This window comes from Lethenteron reissneri, chromosome 28 (genome assembly GCF_015708825.2).
Source record: "Lethenteron reissneri isolate LAM-NWPU_2019-01 chromosome 28, ASM1570882v1, whole genome shotgun sequence".
NCBI classification, from domain to species: domain Eukaryota; kingdom Metazoa; phylum Chordata; class Hyperoartia; order Petromyzontiformes; family Petromyzontidae; genus Lethenteron; species Lethenteron reissneri.
In genome coordinates, this window is record NC_083806.1 from 9,983,706 (window position 1) to 10,005,328 (window position 21,623).

At 46.8% G+C, this 21,623-nt stretch overlaps 1 protein-coding gene across 2 annotated transcripts in view; it reads left to right on the forward strand.

Moving 5' to 3' along the window:
* Window positions 1–21,623, forward strand: part of LOC133348939 (small G protein signaling modulator 1-like) — a 165,433-nt gene that overhangs the window by 41,942 nt on the left and 101,868 nt on the right. For both annotated transcript variants that reach the window (XM_061562082.1, XM_061562083.1), the window contains exon 2: window positions 13,079–13,154. In XM_061562082.1, coding sequence (XP_061418066.1) covers window positions 13,079–13,154 — 76 coding nt within the window. The remainder of the gene's footprint in view (window positions 1–13,078; window positions 13,155–21,623) is intronic.

Sequence of the window (21,623 nt, forward strand, 5' to 3'; positions counted from 1 at the left end):
ATTCAAATCGCGGCCGATGCTCTCAAAGTCCCTCCGCCTCTGTGCACCCAGCAAAATAAAAACAATGGGTTCGCCGCAGGTAGTCGACCGGTGGTTTGCGTGTGGTGGGTACTGTCACCTACTCCAGGACGTCTCGCCAGCGTCAGAGAGTGGGCCAAACGCCCTCTACACGGGGCTCTTTAGTAGCGGGCAAGCACTCGCTTGAGCGTACAAGTGCGAGGCTGCACACTTACTCGAAGAGTGCAACGGTGGCGAGATGTTAACTACCTCGCCCGGTGTATGCAGGAGGTCGTGGATTCAATGCCGATCATGACGCCTGCTGCTGTATATTTGGAGTTTGCGTGTCTCTCTCCCCGTGGTCGCGTGGATTTTTCTCCGGGTCCTCCGGCTTTTTTCTCTCTCCACATTTTAGAAACACGCGATTTAGAGTATTTGGCTTCTATAAATGTCCACGTGATCATCCACGTCATTGAGCTATCATTTGTGGCCAGGTCGCTCCATAGCTCAGGTAAGCCTTTACCTGGTAACATAAAAACAAATATATGGCTCAATTTAGTTGTTGTTTTACCTGTGCACTCTTCAACCCGCTCATGTGAATGACCTCACAGCGAGTGGCCGTGCATCGTGCAACGTGCCCCGAGCCCATTCGTGGACGCGGGCCACATTTGGAGGAGCCCTTTAACGACAGCTGCTGACCCCCACCGCCCAGCCCCCCCCCCCCCGGGCACGAGGCCAGACAGGCGGGACACGCGATCCCGTGGGCGTCCACTCGAGGTGGGCCGCACCCGTTAGGGGCCACCGATTGAGTACGTACGCATGGAGGGGGGAGGAGGGGTTAACACAAATGTGTACACTTGCGTATAGGGGGGGGGGGGTCTACTGACAATGTACGCATAGGACACGGGGGGGGGGGGGGGTGAAGCCTCGATAATAATTTGTCTACATTGGCCTTCAAATGAGCCACAGTTCAGTGTCTCCAGCTGTCAGACAACAAGTCCTGCCGGGAGAAGTGGGACTGTGGGAGAGGTGTCACTCGTGTGCCACCGTGCCCCTGACTGCAGCTATCACGCAGCTCGGCAAACATAAGTGGCCATGGTACGCGACTTAATTCTTGAATGCAGCCGGCGGTGGACTGTCTGTTTGCTTAAACACGTTAATAGTATGAATCCTTGATCGTTTCTGCGTGGATTAAATATCGGCCGTTCTATAGAATTCGGGGGGGGGGGGGGGTCAGGCGTACGTACGTAGATGGGGGGTACAGGGAGGGGGGAGGGGTCAAGTTTTGACAGATTTTTGCGTACCTACTCAATGGATGGCCCCATAAAGCGCTCTGAGCATTCACCTCCGGGGGGGGGGTGAGGGGGCAGACACCGTCGCCACGTGAACCCCGATCACTTGAAGCCTGTCCGCTGAAACCCGCCTTCCCCGTTCACTGATAGTAAGCGGATGTCAGGGGTAGGAACAGAGATGGACGTCACGAGGGAGACAGTGGGGTCGGGGACAGGGCAGGAGGGAGGGGAGGAGCAGGCGAGGAGATACAGGAGGTGGAGGAGGAGGGGGGCATTTGGGGGGCTCGGGGCGATTCTGGCGGGGAACGGATGGGGAGAGGGCTGTGGGCAAGTGTGGGCTGGGTTGAATAAAGGATCAAGGATGGACCTCCCCCCCCCCACCATACCTCGTGTTTCTCCTTTTATTTGTGTTAACGTTCGTTTGAGTTCAGCCTCAAGGGAGGAAATAATAATAATAATAATATATATCGACCCCTTTGAGTTTGCGTCGTCAATGCGAGAGCGGTGATTTACATTTTCTTCGCAAGTTGGGTCATTAAATGCCTGAAATCACCGCCCACAGAGAGACCAGTAGAGTCTATTGTGAAGACAAGTCACCTTTATCAAGGTTTGTTTTTTTAAACACAACAAATACTAAAGCAGGCACAGCAAAGAAATGTACAAACATCGGAAAAAGGCACAAGTCCGTCAAATTCCATCGAGAGAGAGAGAGAAAACAATCTAAAATGTGATGCAGTATCAGTTAAGAAGCAACTTTATAGTGGAAACGTACACGCGTCATAAGGCAGTGATCGAAAGCGTTTACATTCAGGTTGTGCATGCAGCGGAGTGGAGTTCATTGTAAAACAAATAAAAGCCCCCATTGAGTAAATAGTTAAAAGTTTGACGTGATTTTTTTTCGGTCCCAGTTTTTTTTATGATCGACTGCGGCTTTTTTAAATCCTTTATATTAAGTTCACTTGCTTGCTTGCGTGCTTACGACCGTGCAAATCTTTCGGTCGTTTTTTAACCCACTTCCCGTGATCCAATCGAGCTGACATTTTGCACACAGACTCGTTGTGCGTGACAATTTATTTTCGTGGAAAATTCTTTTTTCTCAAATTTTCCACTTTTTAGGAAAAAAAAAAATCATTATTTAATTTAAAATACCAATGTGATAAAAATGAAATTCTTACTCAAGAAAAACAGAAGTGAATAATAAAATAAAACCGATGCCACGCATATAAAGGATTTATAGTGAAAAACTTTGTTTTTACGGGTTAATTTTTTTCTTCCAATTTAAGCGTCGACATCTGCCCGCCTTCTCCGTGTCCATCACGTTCGTGTTCGTGTGTCCGGTCGAAGCGTTCTGCTCGCATAATAAAGGGGGAAAGCCCTATTATTACGTTCTGCCCGCGTTAAATATTCTATTTCGCCGCGCCGGTCGGATTACGTTTGACCGCGCAGCGTCGAGTTTCACGAAGGTCTGCTAAGGCACTACTCTCGCTTAAAGATGCATCCGATAACAACAACAACAGCAGCAGCAGCAAGCAACAATGTTAACCTGCAATTATTTAAATGCATTCTAAAAGATGCGGCAACAATGCAGCATATAGTTGGGACTATTTATATAAATGATTATAAATTGCCATCTGGTACCTTCTGCTTTACCTCGTTCCTTTCAATCAGTCGGTTGATTTATGCAGAATCTCGCACAAGCACACGAGAGACGCCAATGTCCCTCCTTCTAAAGGATGTCGGCTTTTTTACATTTACCGAGAGTTGGGGTTTTTTTTTCTCTTCTCTCTCTCTCTCTCGAGCGCAACGCTTGCCCTGCGTTAGTTCCGAACGGACGTTCCGTTCCGTCTCGTGGCGCGCAGCTGAGTGGCAACGTCTGGGAAAAAAACAAGGTGGTGCTCGACGGCCAACCCTCTCCTCAAAACCATCGCTCTCCTCCCCACCTCCTCTCGAACTGACCGCCCGCCAAGTCGCAGCAACCCCAAGCCCCTGGTGGAGGACACCACGAGGGAGAGTGATGGCTGAAAAGCGCCACGATTTTGGCCGTCTGGCCGAGCCCTTTTTGACCGCAAGAGGCGCAAGGCTGTTGCGCCTTCGTCCCTTGCCCTCTTAATCGCCGGTGTGGGTGGCGCTGCCTCTGCTCGGTACCTCGCTCGTTCGCCAACAGCAGCGGCAGCGGCGGCGGCACGGGTCGTGCTGCGTAACCTGCAGCCCGGTAATGAGTGCTCGTGTAATTGAAATGCAATTTACACTAACCGTGGATTTACATTCCCGGCGCGTCGCAGACACTAATTGCCTCCCGCTTTCCTGCAGGTTGTGTTCGTGCCAAGTCTCTCCTCTGTTTATAAGCGGTCACATTTACGTCGCTAAACGTTCGGCGCTGATGGATAGCGGGGGGCTCGTAATTCGGTGTATTGTGCGTCACATTTCAATTACCCGCGAGTAATAATGACGGTATTTTAGGACAGAATTGTTTTTCACACTACAGTAATTGCCCCATTCTCGGTGAATGAACGGGGAACTTTAAATTACCTGGGATTGGTGGCTTTGTTGCAAGGTATGTGCACACAAAACGGCAGAAAGAGTCACTTTGGGGTGGATTGTTCTCTTGTGCTTTGCGAGACGCACGCATTCGAGGACAGATCAAATTCACACCTTTTAAAAGTGTTGCCATTGCTTGGAAAGCATTTACGCTGGTATTTTAATTATTCAGATTCTTAGTGATAATACACTGTCAGCTGCTAACAATGCTTTTTGAACCTTGACGTTACCAGCTATTAGCGTCTTGGTATTTTTAATAATGAGGTGCGCTTCGCAATAAATGTATAATTTTGTTAAAGTACACATCACTATGCAACTGATTATCTAAATTTGTTCGATTATTAATTATATATATATACCTTTCCACCGGCGTTTCGTCCCGAATGTTCATTTTGAACTCTCTCAGAAGCAGTGCCCCCCCCCATCCTGATAGAGAACGGTCTGCTGAAGTGGATATCACAGATTTGTTCTTTAAAATCTCACCTTCAAGGTGACCTCATCCACGCTGGGGGGAGGGGGGGCATTTCCCCATCCACCCCGCTGCGGATTAATCTCATCATAGGAAGCAAACTAAGCCATTTCAAGTGCAGAATCAAATTCATTGCCATGGGAATTTTTATTTATTCCAGTCATTTGTCGACTACGCTACATTTTTTGAGATCCCAGTTAAAATCACGTGGTGGCTGCCCCAGCTTTCATTTCACAATCCCAACACTTCCCCAGCAGTTCGGCAGTGCAGGCTAGGCGCTCTTGCATTGCCAGGCCGGAGAGGTCCTACCCGTACCCTACCCGTACCCGGCCAGGTACGGGTAGGGTACGGGTACGGCCGGGTACGGGTAGGATACAGGTATCGGGTACCTGATTGCGACCTCTGGGATGAAGCCATGTTGCAGGCGCCGGTGGGTGATTCTAGGAACTTGAATTGTGAGAAGAGACAAGACGTTGGGAAATGAGTGACAAACGGTTACTCACCAGTGACTCACGGTCTACCCGTACCCGGCCGCACCAGGGTCGCAAACGGGTACCCGGCTACCCGTACCCGGCCGGGTACGAGTAGCCGGGTATCGGGTAGGGTACGGGTATCGGGTACCCGGTTGCGACCTCTGCCAGACCGTGAGCGCTGCCCAGTGGTTTGGTGAGACGTTCATCCAGCAGGCTGTGGATAAATTATGGTCGATGATTAACGGCGAGCTCGTCGGCGGGCTTGAGAGCGCTGACGCAGATTCGCTTCGGGATTACGCTTTAGTCTCCCGCGGGAGCCTGGGATTTGAACCAAGCGTCTCGGCAGCGTTGGCTCGCTTGCTCCGACACGGGAAACACGTTCCTTCGGAGTGGGCATGTAGGAACTTGGTGGGACAGCGCATTCGTGAACGACAGACAGACAAATAATCCCTGGTGGGCAGTGTGGAACCTGTTGTGTGGAACCTGTATAAGTGTAGTGTATCGTGTCGTGTATAGTGTAATGTGTAGGTTAAACGTTGAGTTTTATAAGGGCACCACGGGGTGACCAACCCCTCCCCACCCAGCCCCACCCCTCGCACCCCCCACCCAGCCCCACCCTCCCCACCCAGCCCCTCCCCACCCTCCCCACCCAGCCCCTCCCCACCCAGCCCCATCCCTCCCACCCCCCACCCAGCCCCACCCCACCCTCCCCACCCAGCCCCTCCCCACCCTCCCCACCCACCCACCCAGCCCTACCCCTCCCACCCCCCACCCAGCCCCACCCCACCCTCCCCACCCAGCCCCTCCCCATCCTCCCCTCCCCATCCAGCCCCTCCCTCCCCACCCAGCCCCTCCCCACCCTCCCCTCTCCACCCAGCCCAGCCCCACCCCACCCCTCCCACCCCCACCCTCCCCATATGCACGACAGACAAATAATCCCTAGTGGGCAGTGTGGAACCTGTTGTTCCTACCTGTATTATCTTACCCGAGTCACATGGCCACCTTGCTGTGACTCTTAGTAGAATGGATTTCCCACATCACCACTCCTTTTGTGCGTGTCTTTGTGGACTGGGTGTTATTTCCGACAACCCTGCCATATACCAATGTATTTGCTGCTGGACACATTTCATTGTTTCGATGTTCCCCAAAGCATTATTATAACCAAGTACATTATTTACCATCAAGTTGATTAGTATTGCTCGTATAGATGTGGAGCGATGTTTATATGTGAATAATAAATCATTACTTTCTACGTGACCATTGCAGATGTGTGAGTTATATTGAAAATAAAACAATTATATGGCCTTCCTTATTTTATTGCTCCGTCTTATTTATGTTTTAATTTAAAATGCAGACGGCACAAACGTCGAACGGTATTCTCTCATTACTAACAAACTTGCTGTCCGCGATTTTGGCTATCCCTGCAAATCGCAATGTAGAACTCTACACGGCTGCATCGAGAGAAAGTGATGAGAGAGAAATGTGATGAGAGAAAGTTTGAGTAAAGTGGTGAGTGATGAGAGAGAATGTGATGCACGAAAGTGATGAGATTATTATAATCTACACGTATTTAACAATGATTCTTTTACAGTCCTATCACCTCCGATTAGGACGGTTGGCTACGTAAGGTGGAAAATAATTTAACATACATACGTGGAGTAAAAGGGATTGTCACAAAAAATACATTTATTTGGCGAATGCTTTGAGGTGTAATCTAGGTACAGGAGTGACTGATTCAGCGACTGAAGTGAATAACATTTTTTTCAACCATTGATATAGTTGCTATTTGTAGTTCAAGGCTTTCATGAGCGTGCTATTTTACCAACGATCATAGGATGCATTCGTTTCACCAGAGGGGGCGATGTGGCTGCCAGGAATATGGTGTTAACATACATCACAACCGTCGTGCAATGCCCCGCCCGGAATGGGCGATCTCTGACGTCATTTTCCCCCAACTGTGTGTCAAAGAAAGCTAAACGTGGAATCTTTGTTTCTTTTATTCTGTGTGTGTGTGATCTGCGTGTGCACAGTGGCAAAGACCTAACTACGCAGCAGTAGTCGTGTGATTTAAAGCTTTCGTGACTGCAGGGATTCATCTTCTTGGTTCTTTCGGTAAAGTCACGTAGAAGGGAAGTAATAAAATAATAAAAATAAAACATAATAAAATTATTCTCACGACGTTTCGGCCACAACGCAAGCAGCCGTCCTCAGACAGAGTCAGACTCTGTCGCCTCGACGGACCTGGTTTTCACCTGAGGACGGCTGCTTGCGTTGTGGCCGAAACGTCGTGAGAATAATTTTATTATGTTTTATTTTTATTATTTTATTACTTCCCTTCTACGTGACTTTACCGAAAGAACCAAGAAGAAGTAGTCGTGTGCGTGCGTGCGCTTGTTTTGTGCATGCGCTCGTGGTCCAATGCCAGCCACCACTCCTTAATTCAGTGTATCCCAGGCCTTTAAACACGCGCGGACATTGACTGCACAAAGTAACGTTTACATTACAAAAAAATTACTTTAAAAAAAATTCCATCTGTGAATTGCGCGGACAGCATGGGACGTAGAATGATGCTGAAGTCCATTGAAATTTTATCTAACGGCGGCGGGAGACAATACCACATTAAAGCTCGCAAATTTCCTAATCATTCTTTTTCACCCAATCACCATTTGGAGAGTGTTGGTGTTATCACGTGAGCGGTTTTTCTCTCTCTCTCTCTCTCGTGCTTTCTCTGCTGCTGCTGCTGCTGCAGCCTCTGTATTGGACACGGAGACAATTAAGTTTGCCATTAACAATTTTACGACGGGAAGTAGTTCTTGTGCAGTCATCAGTGACCGGCTTTGAGGCCATCAAAATTCGCTGCACGTTAGCGTCCTCAACAACGCCCGAGTGTTCGCTCGGGGCTTGGCAAACGCCGCGCATTGCAAGGGGCGACGGCTTGCTGCTGCCCTCTGCGCTTCTGTACGAATCATCTTGAATCCCCTTGAGCCGCCCATCCATCTCGTCGTGTAGTCTTCGTCGCCAAATGAAATGTCACCCGATGAGACTCGAATGAACCGCACCGAATGAACCACACTCGCGTTTTGTTTCGACATTTGGTAGAACGCAGAGGACAGACGTGAGAACGACGTTGCGGTGCATTACCAACCTCGCATATCCACCCACCGCCGCATGCCAGGCTGCAACAAATGCCCACCGCGACAGCCCAGTGGATTATAACGCACGCGCCAAATATCTGCCATTTCCTAAATCCTACGTTTTCACCTCCGGTAATGGATTCTTGGTGTCGCCGACATTCATTCGCTCACCGCGAACGCACAGCAGAGCGTTCCCTCCTGTCTATCGGTTTGTGCTTGATCTGTTTTTGTCCAGCAACCTCGCCGTGCAAGGCAACAGCGGCAGCGAGAATGGGGGTGGAGGAGGAGGAGGGAGGGGACGTATCACGATAGCACAGCAACTCTGCGAAAGGATGGGGTGGACAAGGATGATTTGTAATTTGTGAGCTTTTTCGTGGAACCGTTTCACACCACCGCCTTTAGGAAATAACAATGGACTTTCGTTTTCGATTGGTGTTCACGGCTCTAAATCTGTAACCTATCCTGCACCATTCCTCAGTTCCCACCGAGTCAGATGCATGCGATGTTTGTCCTGCAATAATATTCACCGTGTCTGCCTCGCTAGGTTTTCCCTTGGCACGATCGTATATGTGTATACAGTATAATAGTTATGTAAGCTACGTTAAGATTACGTCATGGATCTGTAGTAACGTAACATTAAGAAGAAGAAGAAAGGAAATAATTTACAAAACTACCTTCGGAGAATGCATTGGGTCTGACATGTAGGTTCAAAGGTACACCGATAACTAAAATAATTATTATAGCTACGTGGCAAGCACAGCTAAAATAACCCAAATGCAGCACAAGTCAAATACATAACTATAATTTTCGATTTAAAGCTTTCGTGACTGCATGGATTCATCTTCTTGGTTTTTTCGGTAAAGTCACGTAGAAGGGAAGTAATAAATGATAAAAATAAAATTATTTTATTATATTATATTATTTTATTATATTATTTTATTATGTTTTGTTTCTATTATTTTAACTATAATCGATGTGGCGGGCTGGGTTTGACGCTCTTTTATAGATTAAATTATACTTGCCTGGGGTGTCTCCCTGCAGGCTAAAAAGGGCACATTTACCAGGAGGCCTTGTTTACGTGTGTGCAACGCGGATTATAGCAATCACGCAGGACAAACACACCAGAGGAGCCCCAGAAAAAAAAACAATGGAATGGGGCTGGTGGAGACTTGTGTGCAGACATTGCAGACAGCAGAGCCTTCAGCTTGGCGGTTATCCGATATTCAATTTGAAAAAAAAAAGACGAGACCCTTACGTCGAAGCAATATGCGCCAATGTGTGTTTAGGCTCTGTGCCTGATTAAGCTAGTGCCGGGCCTGTAGCATATGCTATAAAGGGGCCCTATATATAAAAATAAAAAACATACAATTTTAACTTGCACAGTAAAGTAATTGTATTCTTAGGTTTTTTCGGTAAAGTCACGTAGGTAAAACATTAAAATTAATAAAAGTAAAATAAAATAAAAATCACGACGTTTCGGAGGCAACACAAGCTTCCGTCTTCAGGTGGAACCGTCACAGCCACGACAGCTGTATCAAGTAAATGAGAAATTGCAAGAGCTACCACTCCGTTTAAATAATGGTTGGAGAGGGGGGAAGGGCCAAGTACGGCACACTTTTTATTCATGAATAAACGTCGTGATTTTTTTTTACCGGAAAAAACCTAAGAATATGAATCCTTGCAGTCACGAAAGCTTCAAATCTAGAAAGTAATTGTATTTTTTCATTTGCTATAAAGCCAGATAATACGACAAATCGCTAACCTTAAACACCCAGTCGTTCATAAAAGTTGAAGGCAGTATAGTACTATAATAAAGTGAAGAATTAGTAAACCGGAATTGATAGCTTGAAAGCATTTAGCGCGGAGCCCTTGAAAGTGCGGGGCCCGTAGCATTTGTAGCTACTCTTGCTACTTGGATAATCCGGCACTGTTTAGGCTGCCTAGAAATTGGGGGTAAATGCCTCACATTTTGCGTTTTGAGCATCGCCAGAGTGCAGACGCTTCACTCCAGACACCTGATAAGCTCCTCGCCAATCAGAAAAAATATTTGTAGATCAAGGAGCAAAAAAGGGATGAACCCTACTCCCCAGGATGAAATACTGTGTGCGTAGCCTGCATGGACGTTATCACGAGACACCTTGCAAGCCCGCCAGAGGGCTACAATAGCGGTCTAAATTACTTTCCCAGGTTAAATAGCTTCAGGTGTTGCCATTTATATATTTCAACGGAACAGAACATTGCCATAGTGCATCACTGTCACCATTATTAAAGCCGATTTCTTTTTTTTCTTTCCACCTGAAGAAGACCGCTTGTGTTGCGATCGAAACGTCGTGGGGTTTTTTAAAATGTTGATTCGCATTTTTTATCTACGTGACTTTACCGGAAAAAAATACAAGAATATGAATTCCTGCAGTCACGAAAGTTTTAAGTCTAAAATTAAATCCGATCTCCATTGTACAGCCGCCCTATCCCCAGGACACAATTGTGCCTGTGGCTAACAGACAAAACAATTCGTCATCGTCAGTGGCCATGATCAATCCGCTGCTGGATCGAAGGGCCTCTTTCGAGACGTGTGCGTTCGACTCCCTTGGCTGTCACTCCTTTCGTGATTCCCTCCTTCCCTCCCACACCCCCCACCCCCCACCCCGCCCATCCCACACTTCGGCCGTCATCCCTTGTCACCACTGTGATTCGCCCAAACCCACGTTGTGTAACACATTGAACTGCACTTGTATTGCTTCGTGCCAGCCTCTTGTCAGAGCTGTCGGTCAAAGCATACCAGGGTAGCTTAAATTACCCTTGACAAACCTGCAGCTTGATAATTGTTTTTTACCCTTCTATCTGGCAACAAAACTGACACCTTTTTACAAGGAGTCATGTTTGCATAGACCACAATACCTGCAGTCACAATGCAAACAAAAAACACAACTCTGATAATGTCAGTTTTGCTGCCAGATAGAAGGGTAAAAAACCAATGATCATATTTTTACTGCCAAATGAGGTTCCAATGGTGTAACCTGTAGCTTGTCAAGGGCCTTCTCAGCCATTTGAACTTGATGTATTTAACACGAGTGGTGGGGTGGGGGGGGTAAGTATTGCAAATGAAAGATGGTGAGGTCATGAAATAAAATACGGATGCTATCAAAGACCATTCTACAGATGAAAATGAGACACTGCCTTTATGTTAGCCTAACGGCTTGAGAAAAAGCATTACAATGGAACACATTTTTACGTGGTACTCGATTGGCACTGGTGCACAAGCACAACAAAAACAGCGTATTCATAGAAGGGGCCATTGCCTGAAACGTTACTTTTTTCCTTCTAGGGCAATGTTATTTATGGAAATACGTTGATGTGGTATACAGTATGTGGTATATCATGAACAACAATGTGGATTGATATAGAACGTCTACAAAATGACTGCATCCTCAGGATGCTGTGCAAAAAAAACTGTAAAAAAAACCAATCTTTCACTGGAAGAACAAAAAATTCCCCGTGCCACCATCGTAGCCGTGGCAGGCCCTGCGGGAGTCGCCGCCACGTGGAACGGCGACCATGGCAAGGGCCAAGAGGCAGTGGCAGGATCAGGCCGGAAACGAATTAAAAAAAATAATGAAAAGCAATAATAATAAAACATAAATAAATTAAATAACGGAGGGGATTAGCACATTTTAAATGAGTTGGGGGGGGGGGGTGACAGCGACAATCTGAAGTGCTCAGTGGCACTCATTCCTTTTCACAGGGGGATGGAAGACAGGCACAGCCAAATCGTGGCCATCGTCCCATTAAGGACCCATTCGGAATTTGTGGAATTTACCGTCACAGTTAAGCCATCTTGCGGCCAATCATAAGGACAACACACACAAAAACCCCATCCTAGATTCTGTAATTACAAACAGCATCTACAACACTCTCTTTGCTCCCCACGACTCTGGAAGATTTGCAATCACATTTGCTTGTTATTTTGAAACGCACTGCCACGGGTGGCATAGTGGCACAACGATCGGTGCGACGATCGCGTGGCCAGTTTCCACGGAGGTACAGTTTGAGTTCATCATCAGCTTGTTAACATTTTCTGAGCAGGGTCAATCAATTGAATAGCACTTTGCGGGGAAGTCAACGTCCTATGGGTAGATTCAATCTTGCCGTAAAAAATTGAATATCCACCAATAGCTCGAACCTCTAAACAGAGGACGAACCACCGCTTCAATGATCATTTGAGTAAGAAATCACTTTGCCTTTGAGTACAAAAGTATGGTAGATCATCAGAGGGTGATGAGGTGACATTCGGGGTAATGACACGGCCTCACGGTAGCGCGTTTTCGCCGCCTGCCGCGGAGGGTCACAGCTCGAATCCAGTGTTCGGCCCGGTTATTTTTACGTGGGGTGTATTAACCGAAGAATAATACAGGCCGTCTGCTTCACAGTGATAATTTGCGATCACGTGACATCATTCGCAAGTTATGCATGGCAATCATAACTGCCCTGCTGGAAAGGCAAAGCTTGGCAGAACCCATCCTGAAAAAATTAACCCGTAAAAACAAAGTTTTTCACTATAAATCCTTTATATGCGTGGCATCGGTTTTATGTTATTATTCATTTCTGTTTTTTCTTGAGTACGCAAGCACGCAAGCAAGCAAGCGAACTTAATATAAAGGATTTAAAAATATATTCGCCTGTGGAGAACGCGGGGATCGATCCCGCGACCTTTGGCATGGGAAGCGAGGGCGCTACCAACTGCGCTACTCCGCCACTGCCTGTGGAGGGGTTATGCTCTGGGCTCCTACACTGTGACGTTCAGCCAAAGCCATGAATGAGTTCTATTTGAATAAATGTAAAATAAATTTTTGTTGCCTAAAAAGTCTAAAATTTTTGCATTTTTTTTTCACGAACATTAATTGTCTCGCACAACGAGTCTGTGTGCAAAATGTCAGCTCGATTGGATCACGGGAAGTGGGTTAAAAAACGACCGAAAGATTTGCACGGTCGTAAGCAAGCAAGCAAGCACGCAAGCACGCAAGCAAGCAAGCGAACTTAATATAAATGATTTAAAAAGGCCAGAGAGTGAGACTTTCCTGGCTAAACAAAACGTGATAATACGAAAAATAATACATTCTAACTAAATACCCTTTGACAGAATTTCTCTCTCCTCCACTCTCACCTCTCATCCACCAGGTGAAGCAGATCATGGAGGAGGCTGTGACAAGGAAGTTTGTTCATGAAGATAGCAGCCACATCATCACCTTCTGTGGTAAGCCGAGGCACGTGTGTGTGTGTGAGTTTCTGATTAAGCTGTGACCAGAGTTAGATTCCTGCTTACGGCCAACACCAGTGAAAATTTTATCTGAATCGGTCCTGGGCCTCCTCTAGGTCTACTCAGCCTCAAATTAGTACCTGGTGCGGAGTGTAAACTTCGCCACTGCGAAGAAAAAGGCGGTCGGGTGTGCCGTGCTCGCGAACAGCACCTGCCCCTAAAGTATGTTCAGATATCAGGGGGGATCTTTGTCTCTTTGAGCGTGAGCATTAAATGTACCCGATATCGTCGTTTGGACATTGTAAGGTATGCAAGGCTGAGTTTGGTTCGTACTGACAGTACCTGGATGGGTGGACACCAAGGCTTGGCAGATGTCTTGGAACTGGGGCTGCTCAATAGGAGATGAGAGTGTTGAGTGTGACACCGAATGTGTGTGGGTACTTGGGCACGTAGTCTTTTTGATTGGACCAAGTGAACAAATCCACATTTTTTACCGAAAACATGGGATTTGTCACCAGGAATTTCTGCCAAGGTTCAATGACTCTTGCATATATAATTACACCTATCATGGTTTCTGGTCCAGGAAGATAAACTGGCCAAAGGCATACATTTCCTTAAATTCCTTCCTAAGTCACCCTGTCCAATCGTGGCTTTCAACCCCTTTGATGTCATCTCACTGCTGCCATCTCTTCCACTGTCTTGCTCTTCACCTCCTGCCTTCTCCCTCTTGATGTCCACTCCGTTGTTAATGTTGTCCACCTCTCATTCCGTTCTTTTCACGGCATCTAAAACGTTATTCTCTCTCGCGCGCGCGCGCGCTAGATCGGGCGCAACGTTGTTGCGAGCGTGAGAATCCATTTTCGACTATGAATCGATGCGTCGTCACACACGCGCACGCACACGCGTACCGCCATGCAGCGGGGAAACACGCGTTCGGATGCAAGCGCTTCCCCCTTTGGGCCAAGGTGTTCGGAGCCACAGATAGAGATGGAAGGGGCGTGGGGTGGGGGTAGGCAGATGGAGGGAGTTGTGTGTGGGGGGGGGGGTCACGCGACGCAGCACAGATCTTCAGGCTGCTTTGCTCACTGCTCAGCAAACCGTGGCATGAATCCTGCGTAACACCCACAGGCAGGAGCCAAATCTCGGGACGATGTGGAGCAGGCTGCATAATCCAATTTTAATCCGGCAAGGATTTTTTTAAATTCTTATTATAATTTTTTTTTTGTTAGAGTTGCTTTATCGTTGCTTTTTTTTTAGCGATTGTGCTGTTGGCATCGGTTGAATCCGTCAAGGTCTGTTTAACTGTTTATACTTCGTCTCGCTAATTACATGAAAAATTGAGTGCGAGTGATTGTGTTTTTTTTATATCTCTCTACATTTTATATACAAGTCATTGTTAATCAGGCCGAGGTCCTCGTTAGAATGTATTTTTTAAATCCTTTATATTAAGTTCGCTTGCTTGCGTGCTTGCTTGCGTGCTTGCTTGCTTGCTTACGACCGTGCAAATCTTTCGGTCGTTTTTTTAAACCACTTTCCGTGATCCAATCGAGCTGACATTTTGCACACAGACTCGTTGTGCGTGACAATTAATTTTCGTGAACATTTTTTCCCCAAAATTTTACACTGTTTAGGGGAACATTTTTAAATATTTAATTACCAATTGCTTAATGCTGCCAGACAATCATCTGACCCATAGGTGGCAGCCATCTCAAGCCAGAGGACGAGAGGACTCTAGCCGCCACGCATATAAAGGATTTATAGTGAAAAACTTTGTTTTTACGGGTTAATTTTTTAAAGTGTGCGTCCGCTGGCTTGAGGCGCATCGTGTTCAGCCGCTGAGCCGCAAGACATCGCACTCACACTTTGGTGCGCCGCTTGAATAAATGCACCGCGGTGTTCGAAAAATAAACAAAAACATCGTAATTAGTTTTGCCACCACAACTCGTTACATTTACCGAACATTCATTATGCAGCCTTCGTCGGCCGTGGAGTTTGTTAGTTTGTGTTGGAATAGCAAGAGCTTTTGATTTATTTCGAAATGCCTTTTTCCTAAAATGAGGGAGCGCAATAATGAATTCACACGATGAGACCTCCTTTACCAGTGGCAAAATATACCCTTTCAACTGGTACAAAAACTGACACCTTTATACAAGGGATCATGTTTGCAATAACCACAACACAAGCAGTCAAAATGCAAACAAAAAGAAACAACTCTGATAATGATAATGATATGCACTGTCCTTGAAGTTATTACAATAATGAATTCCCCTGTCGATCGGCGATCTTGGCGATGCAGTGATGACAATTCATTGAGAGGATCGTTTTCTTGTTTCACCGCGCCGAATGGCGATGCCTCGAGTTGCTGCTGGAATGACACAAACCCATTACCTACAATATGTTTTTGAATCGCCGATAAATATTTTTAAACGTTTCCCTTTCTTCGCGTGGGCCTCACAGTGCACAGCTTCAGAGTTGTATAATAACACGTCAGATTTTCCCCGACAAACATTGATTTCCCCTTCATCTCCGGCCTTACGTGAACCCAAAGCACTTGCACAGTTGCCCAAAGCCCCGGGAAAGTTGGAGCGAGACGTCTTTCTACATCGATGGAAAAAAAAACCCACATCAATTCTTAAATATGCGACTCCATTTACAGCCCAACGTCGCGCTGGAGACTGGCTTGAGGTAGATTATGGATATGTACAAAGGTTGGATGCGTGAACTTCCGTAGCAAATGACAGCTAGACCGTGCTCATACCGCGCTGGGCGCACGCGGTTAATTGGTCAGGGCAGACACGTGATGGCCGGATGCGCAACGTGGCTTTCGTGAGATAAAGGTTCATGTTTCATCAATGAATTGACATAATTCCACCCGTAACTAGCAGACGGACAAACGAATGCACAAGGGGGTTAAATCCGCAGAGTGGATTCCTTCGAACCTGACATCAAACATTACGAGAGCTATAAGCCCTCTGTAACGAGCTTCGTACACATTAATATCCGGTCAAAATGTGCGAACTTCATAGCGATTAAATGACACAAAAGTGGTGTCCCACGCGGTACGGAGATGCGCGAGTGGAGGGCACTTCGACAGATTCGTGCGGTTCGAGAAAAGTCACGACGGTCGTCACTGACACGTCCGTCAGCGCTCGCTTCATCTCCCGTGACGGGGGATTGGCACCGACCGTGGCGGATGTTCGCATCGTTTACGAGCCTCCGGGCGATGCCAACTCGTTTACAGGTGACCTACGTCTTCTTGGTTCTTTCGGTAAAGTCACGTAGAAGGGGAAAAAATAATAATAAACAAATAATAATTTATAATAAAACATAATAAAATAATTATTTTATAATAAAACATAATAAAATTTTAATTTTTCGATTTAAAGCTTTCGTGACTGCAGGGATTCATAAAACATAATAAAATAATAAAAAAAAATTTTGGTTCTTTCGGTAAAGTCATGTAGAATGGAAATAATAAAATAATAATAAATAATATTATTTCCATTCTACGTGACTTTACCGAAAGAACCAAGAAGAAAAATAATTATTTTATTATGTATTCATTTAATTATTTTATTATTTCCCTTCTACGTGACTTTACCGAAAGAACCAAGAAGATGAATCCCTGCAGTCACGAAAGCTTTAAATCAAAATTTAAAGGTGACCTACGGTTTGGGACACCACGGTGGAGAGATGTTAACAACCTCGCCTGGTGTACAGGAGGTCATGGGTTCGATTCCAACCCTGACGCCTGCTGATGTATATTTGAAGTTTTCGTCTCTCTCTCCGTCTCTCGACCCGTGGTTGTGTGGATTTTTCTCCGGGTCCTCCGGTTTTTCCATCCACATTTAGAATCAACATGCGTTTAGAGTTTTTGGCTGCTGTATATTTCCAGACGATAAGCCACTTCGTTGAGCAATCATTCGTGGCCAGGGCGCTTATAAAAAAAAAGCTATACAGCTCAGAGGGCCTTACCTGGTAAAATAAAAATAAAAGTTTATAAATCAAATATTTTATAGAATAATAACCCCGGGATGCAATCAGTGCGGCAGGGAAGCCAGGCGATGTGGAACTCATGAGGCCGGTAACAACTGTGACGTTGATTTACCGCCGCACCATTTAAAAGGGCACCACTGCGTGTCTGTTGGCCGATGCGGGCGCCTTTCACGTTCGCTTTTCATTCTCGAGCCACCGCCTTGGCCACTGCTGCCCCGCCTTCGGGGCGACGGGGACATCGACGATTCTGATCTGCGAATGAGCAGAGATGCCGACGGCGGCGGCGGCGGCACCCAGCAGCGTCCGCGCCACGCGCCGCGCGTCCCTCCGCGCGTGCCGTCAAATCTAGGAGACGTCAACTCGTTGCTGCCGCAGACCAAAAATTGACGGGCAAGGAAAAGTCGGCGGACGCGCGTGAAATGGGGCCCACGGTTTGCAGCACACGCTCACCCTGGCGCTCTGCTGGGTTGTTAGCGCGGGCTCGCTACATCGTGCCACGCGGCTTTGAACGCCTCCCACGTGAAGCCTCGCGTCAACACGCGTCCCGCTGAAACCAAAACGTGATGCCCAAGGCAAACGTGGAAATTGCAACCACGTGCGGCAGACGTGAAAGGATCGTGGCCAATCCAAGAGCTGCTGGAATCAGACCGAAAGGTCGGGCGACGTGGACCGGCCGCCCTGCGCGGCACCCGCGACGCCGATTTGACGCGAGTCAGAGTCGTGATGGAGCTGGACGGAGGTTCGTGGTTTTTCGCAAGGTGCGGTGGCGGTGGGGTTGGCGGTGGGGTGGCGGGGGTGGCGGGGGGCGGATGCGAGCCGTGGCGCCGCTGGGTACCCGGCCGTCTCGGTGGGGTTGGGGATCCGCGCGTGCGTCACAGCCGGAGAGGGCCGCTGTGTGACGGGAATAATGAGATTTCTCCCCGCTCTGACGTGCGCGACGCCCCCCCTGCACTCCCCCCTCCCCCCCCCCCCCATCCGTCTTACGCCCACAGATAACCGAGGCCATTATTCAGAGAGACGCTATTTTTAAACGGACCGGTGGTACAGGTGTGGGTTCTAAGCGGAAGGGGGACGAGGAAGGCCTGTCATGCCGCGTTCTGTGGGACGCGTGCCACTCGAGGTGGGGGGGGGGGGTCTGTGTACAGCTGCTTGCTGTGTGCGCGCGTGGCAATTGAGAGAACGTAAAAATGCGTCGTGTTTTTTTTTCCCCCGCCACGACGTTGTGTTCAATAACAAGTAGCAGTAATAATAATAATCATCATCATGGAATGCACTTCTACGTAGAGCACATGAGATTTGTGAGCCTCTAATTGGATGAATGAGTATGATCATTCATTCCTGTTCCTCGGGACATCAATTCAATACTGCAATAATGATGTGAATCTTCCCTGCGTTCAATCATGCCCCACTCCCCTTCGTTCACTGCAACGCGTGCTACAAATGTCACGACAAAAGTGCTCACGCCTTCTCTGGACAATCGTGCTGTCTGCACTAACTTCGTCATTGTGCCTGTGCCCCCCTGTAGCTATGATCATGCTATGACTACTCTTGATCTTGAATTTGGCTAGTTGGCTTTGACATGGCTATGCATGTACATGCGGGCTGTGTATATTCCAGGCAGAACTCCGTAATTATGACTATGCTTGTGCCCCCCTGTAGCTATGATCATGCTATGACTACTCTTGATCTTGACTTTGACTAGTTGGCTTTGGCGCGGCTATGCATGCGCACGCGTGCTGTGTATATCACTGGTCAACACACTTTTTCTGGCATAAGGTATTCCAACGGTTTTAAGGTAAGTTTGGGGTGCTGATTCCAAATCTGGCATCAGTTTTTGTCTATCACATCGGGTTTTTGAGATATCAAATATTGCATTTTCAATAAAAACTGCAGAAGAAAAATATTTAATAATGTGGATATCTACATAAAATGATATTATAAACACACTATCCTAAAAATACAGCACCATATGTAAACACTAAAGCAGTCACTGACTCGCAAAACAACTTGCAATCATAAGTGACAGAGTTAATTTCGGGTAAAATCAATGAAAACGGGGTATGCTGATAGCATAAAAATGATAAAATGTGATAGAGCAAATCTGAGATCAGATTTGGAATCAGCACCCTGAAATTAGTCTAAAACAGCTGCAAAAGTCCAGACCAGAATTTTTTTTTTGTTGACCAGTGTTATCCAGGCAGAACTGACAGGTAAAAAAAAAATCTTACCTATCTACGTGACTTTACCGAAAGACCCAAAGAATAAGAATTCTTAAAGTCACGAAAGCTTTAAGTCAAGACGGTCATTGAGAGTTCATGACGGGAGGGTACCCATGATGGCCGGTTCAGATATCAGCCGACTAATGCTGATCATTGGCCTGGAATCGAAGTACGCCTACCAATGTGCCAGCACTTCGCCCATTCCAGCCCTTCTAGCTTACCGCAGGGAATACCGTGGAAGAAGCCAACATGGTCATGAGCGGTTTCCTGAGCAAACGAGCATGGGGAGATACGCAACTCCTACTTACAGCTCTGAGCCAGCGGTGGGAATTCCACATTCCTCTGGTGGGGGACATGTTTGATAAAGAGGACAAGCACGGTTGACTGCCTACCGAGGTACTAACATTGGAACCTCATTTGCCAGTAAAAAATATGATAATTGGTTTTTTACCCTTCTATCTGGCAACAAAACTGACACCTTTTTTTACAAGGAGTCATGTTTGCATAGACCACAATACCTGCAGCCATAATGCAAAAAAAACATAACTCTGATAATATATGCACTATCCTTGAAGTTGATTGGTCCACACCCGAGACAGCTCTCATTGGCAAACTAAACTACAAAGGAAAGTTCGACATTGCCTCTCGCATTTGGCAATGCTTGCCGAGACCGTGAACCTACGTCTGACCTCAATTTTCCTGCTGTTTTCTCAATTATATCTCATTAACGTCGCAGACTCTGACAGATTAAGGCGGGCACTTCTTACGTTCCCATAAGCATAACGAGGGGAATTAATTTCTCTCAGTCTGCCTTCTCAGTTATTAGAAGTAAGACGGCAAGTGTGTTTGATGTGTTCGCAGGAGCGTGCGGCATTTATTTATTTATTCGTTTGAAATGCACGACCTCTGCTTGGGTAGAGACACTGAAATCAATGCATTTCATTTTCAGGAATGTTCATCCACAGAGGCAAGATTGACTTTCTACATTTGCCAGTGTGAGCAGTATTCAAATTTACGACAGTGAAATGTGGAAACTTTTTATGGGCTTACATTTTCTATATATATCAATGCAATATATTTGGCAATCTTATATCATATGCCATGTATATATTTCGTTTAAAGCAGAGGAGATCCCCCTGAGGCTGATGTCTTGTAATGGAAAGTTTGTAATTCAGCACTCGAAGGTATAATGTTATATATAGGTACATGAAAATACATATCCGAATCCAAGATATTAATCTAAAAGGCATCCAAATAAATAAATAAACAAACACCTGCTTGTATATACAGTGTCTTGCAACCCAGGTCACCTTTGCAAAAAATATATGAATCTCAATGGGTTCTCACTTGGTTAAACAAATGTCACTGAATTGAATTGCTATTCATCAATATCAACACTCGGGATTTGTGAGAATAGTTGGGCCCATTTGACAGTTGCTCCAGGTCTATCGCGAGCCCTGGAGCAGATGGGTGGGTGGGCGAGCGGGGGATAAGTATGGACAGGGTGCATGGGCTACACACAGAGGTCAACTGGGGCTGCTAGGCAACTGATAATGTCATCAGGTCATCAAGCAGGTAGGCCAGCGCGTGATTCGCCGATGATGAAATCGTGTTGTTTCAACTCTTAGAAGTTTTATCACGATCGAGGGGCTTGGGTAAGTTCGTGATCCGGAGTCCTCCAACGCACCCGGGAATGCCGGGTGGCGTTGCAGGGCCCTGCCCGCGAGGTTTGGCCTAAGAGACGGCTTTGAGGATTCGCTCCGTTTCGACCGTCCAACCTCTCCTCCGATGATGCCGGTTTCCGTCGTTCACGCGGGCCAACCGCGCCCAAGAAAACCCTACCGCCCAAAGACAAAGGGGGAGTATTTTATTCATTTGGGGTGAACGTGCAGTTGCGCTTCAACGGCGGCACGCCAGTGGATACTTGAATCTATCTGTGCGTCATGTCCCCGTACGCGAAGGCTTTTTCCTGGTACGCTGGTTTCCTCTTGCGTGCCAAAACAATAAATGGCAACGCAGGATCCTCCTGAAAAATATTCCGAGGACCAAGCGTTGATGTCCCGGCTAACTAAAGGTCATTATTTTTATAATTGTTTAAGTGTAACTTGAATCGCACGGCCTACGATCAATTCCTGTGCAGATATTACTCAGGTCAAAGATGTCTCGGGCAGTCCAGGGTTTGTCCCAATTCTATTTGTATCCAAATGTCTCCGTGTGTCCACGTCCGTCTAACACGCAGTAGGCCTTCGCG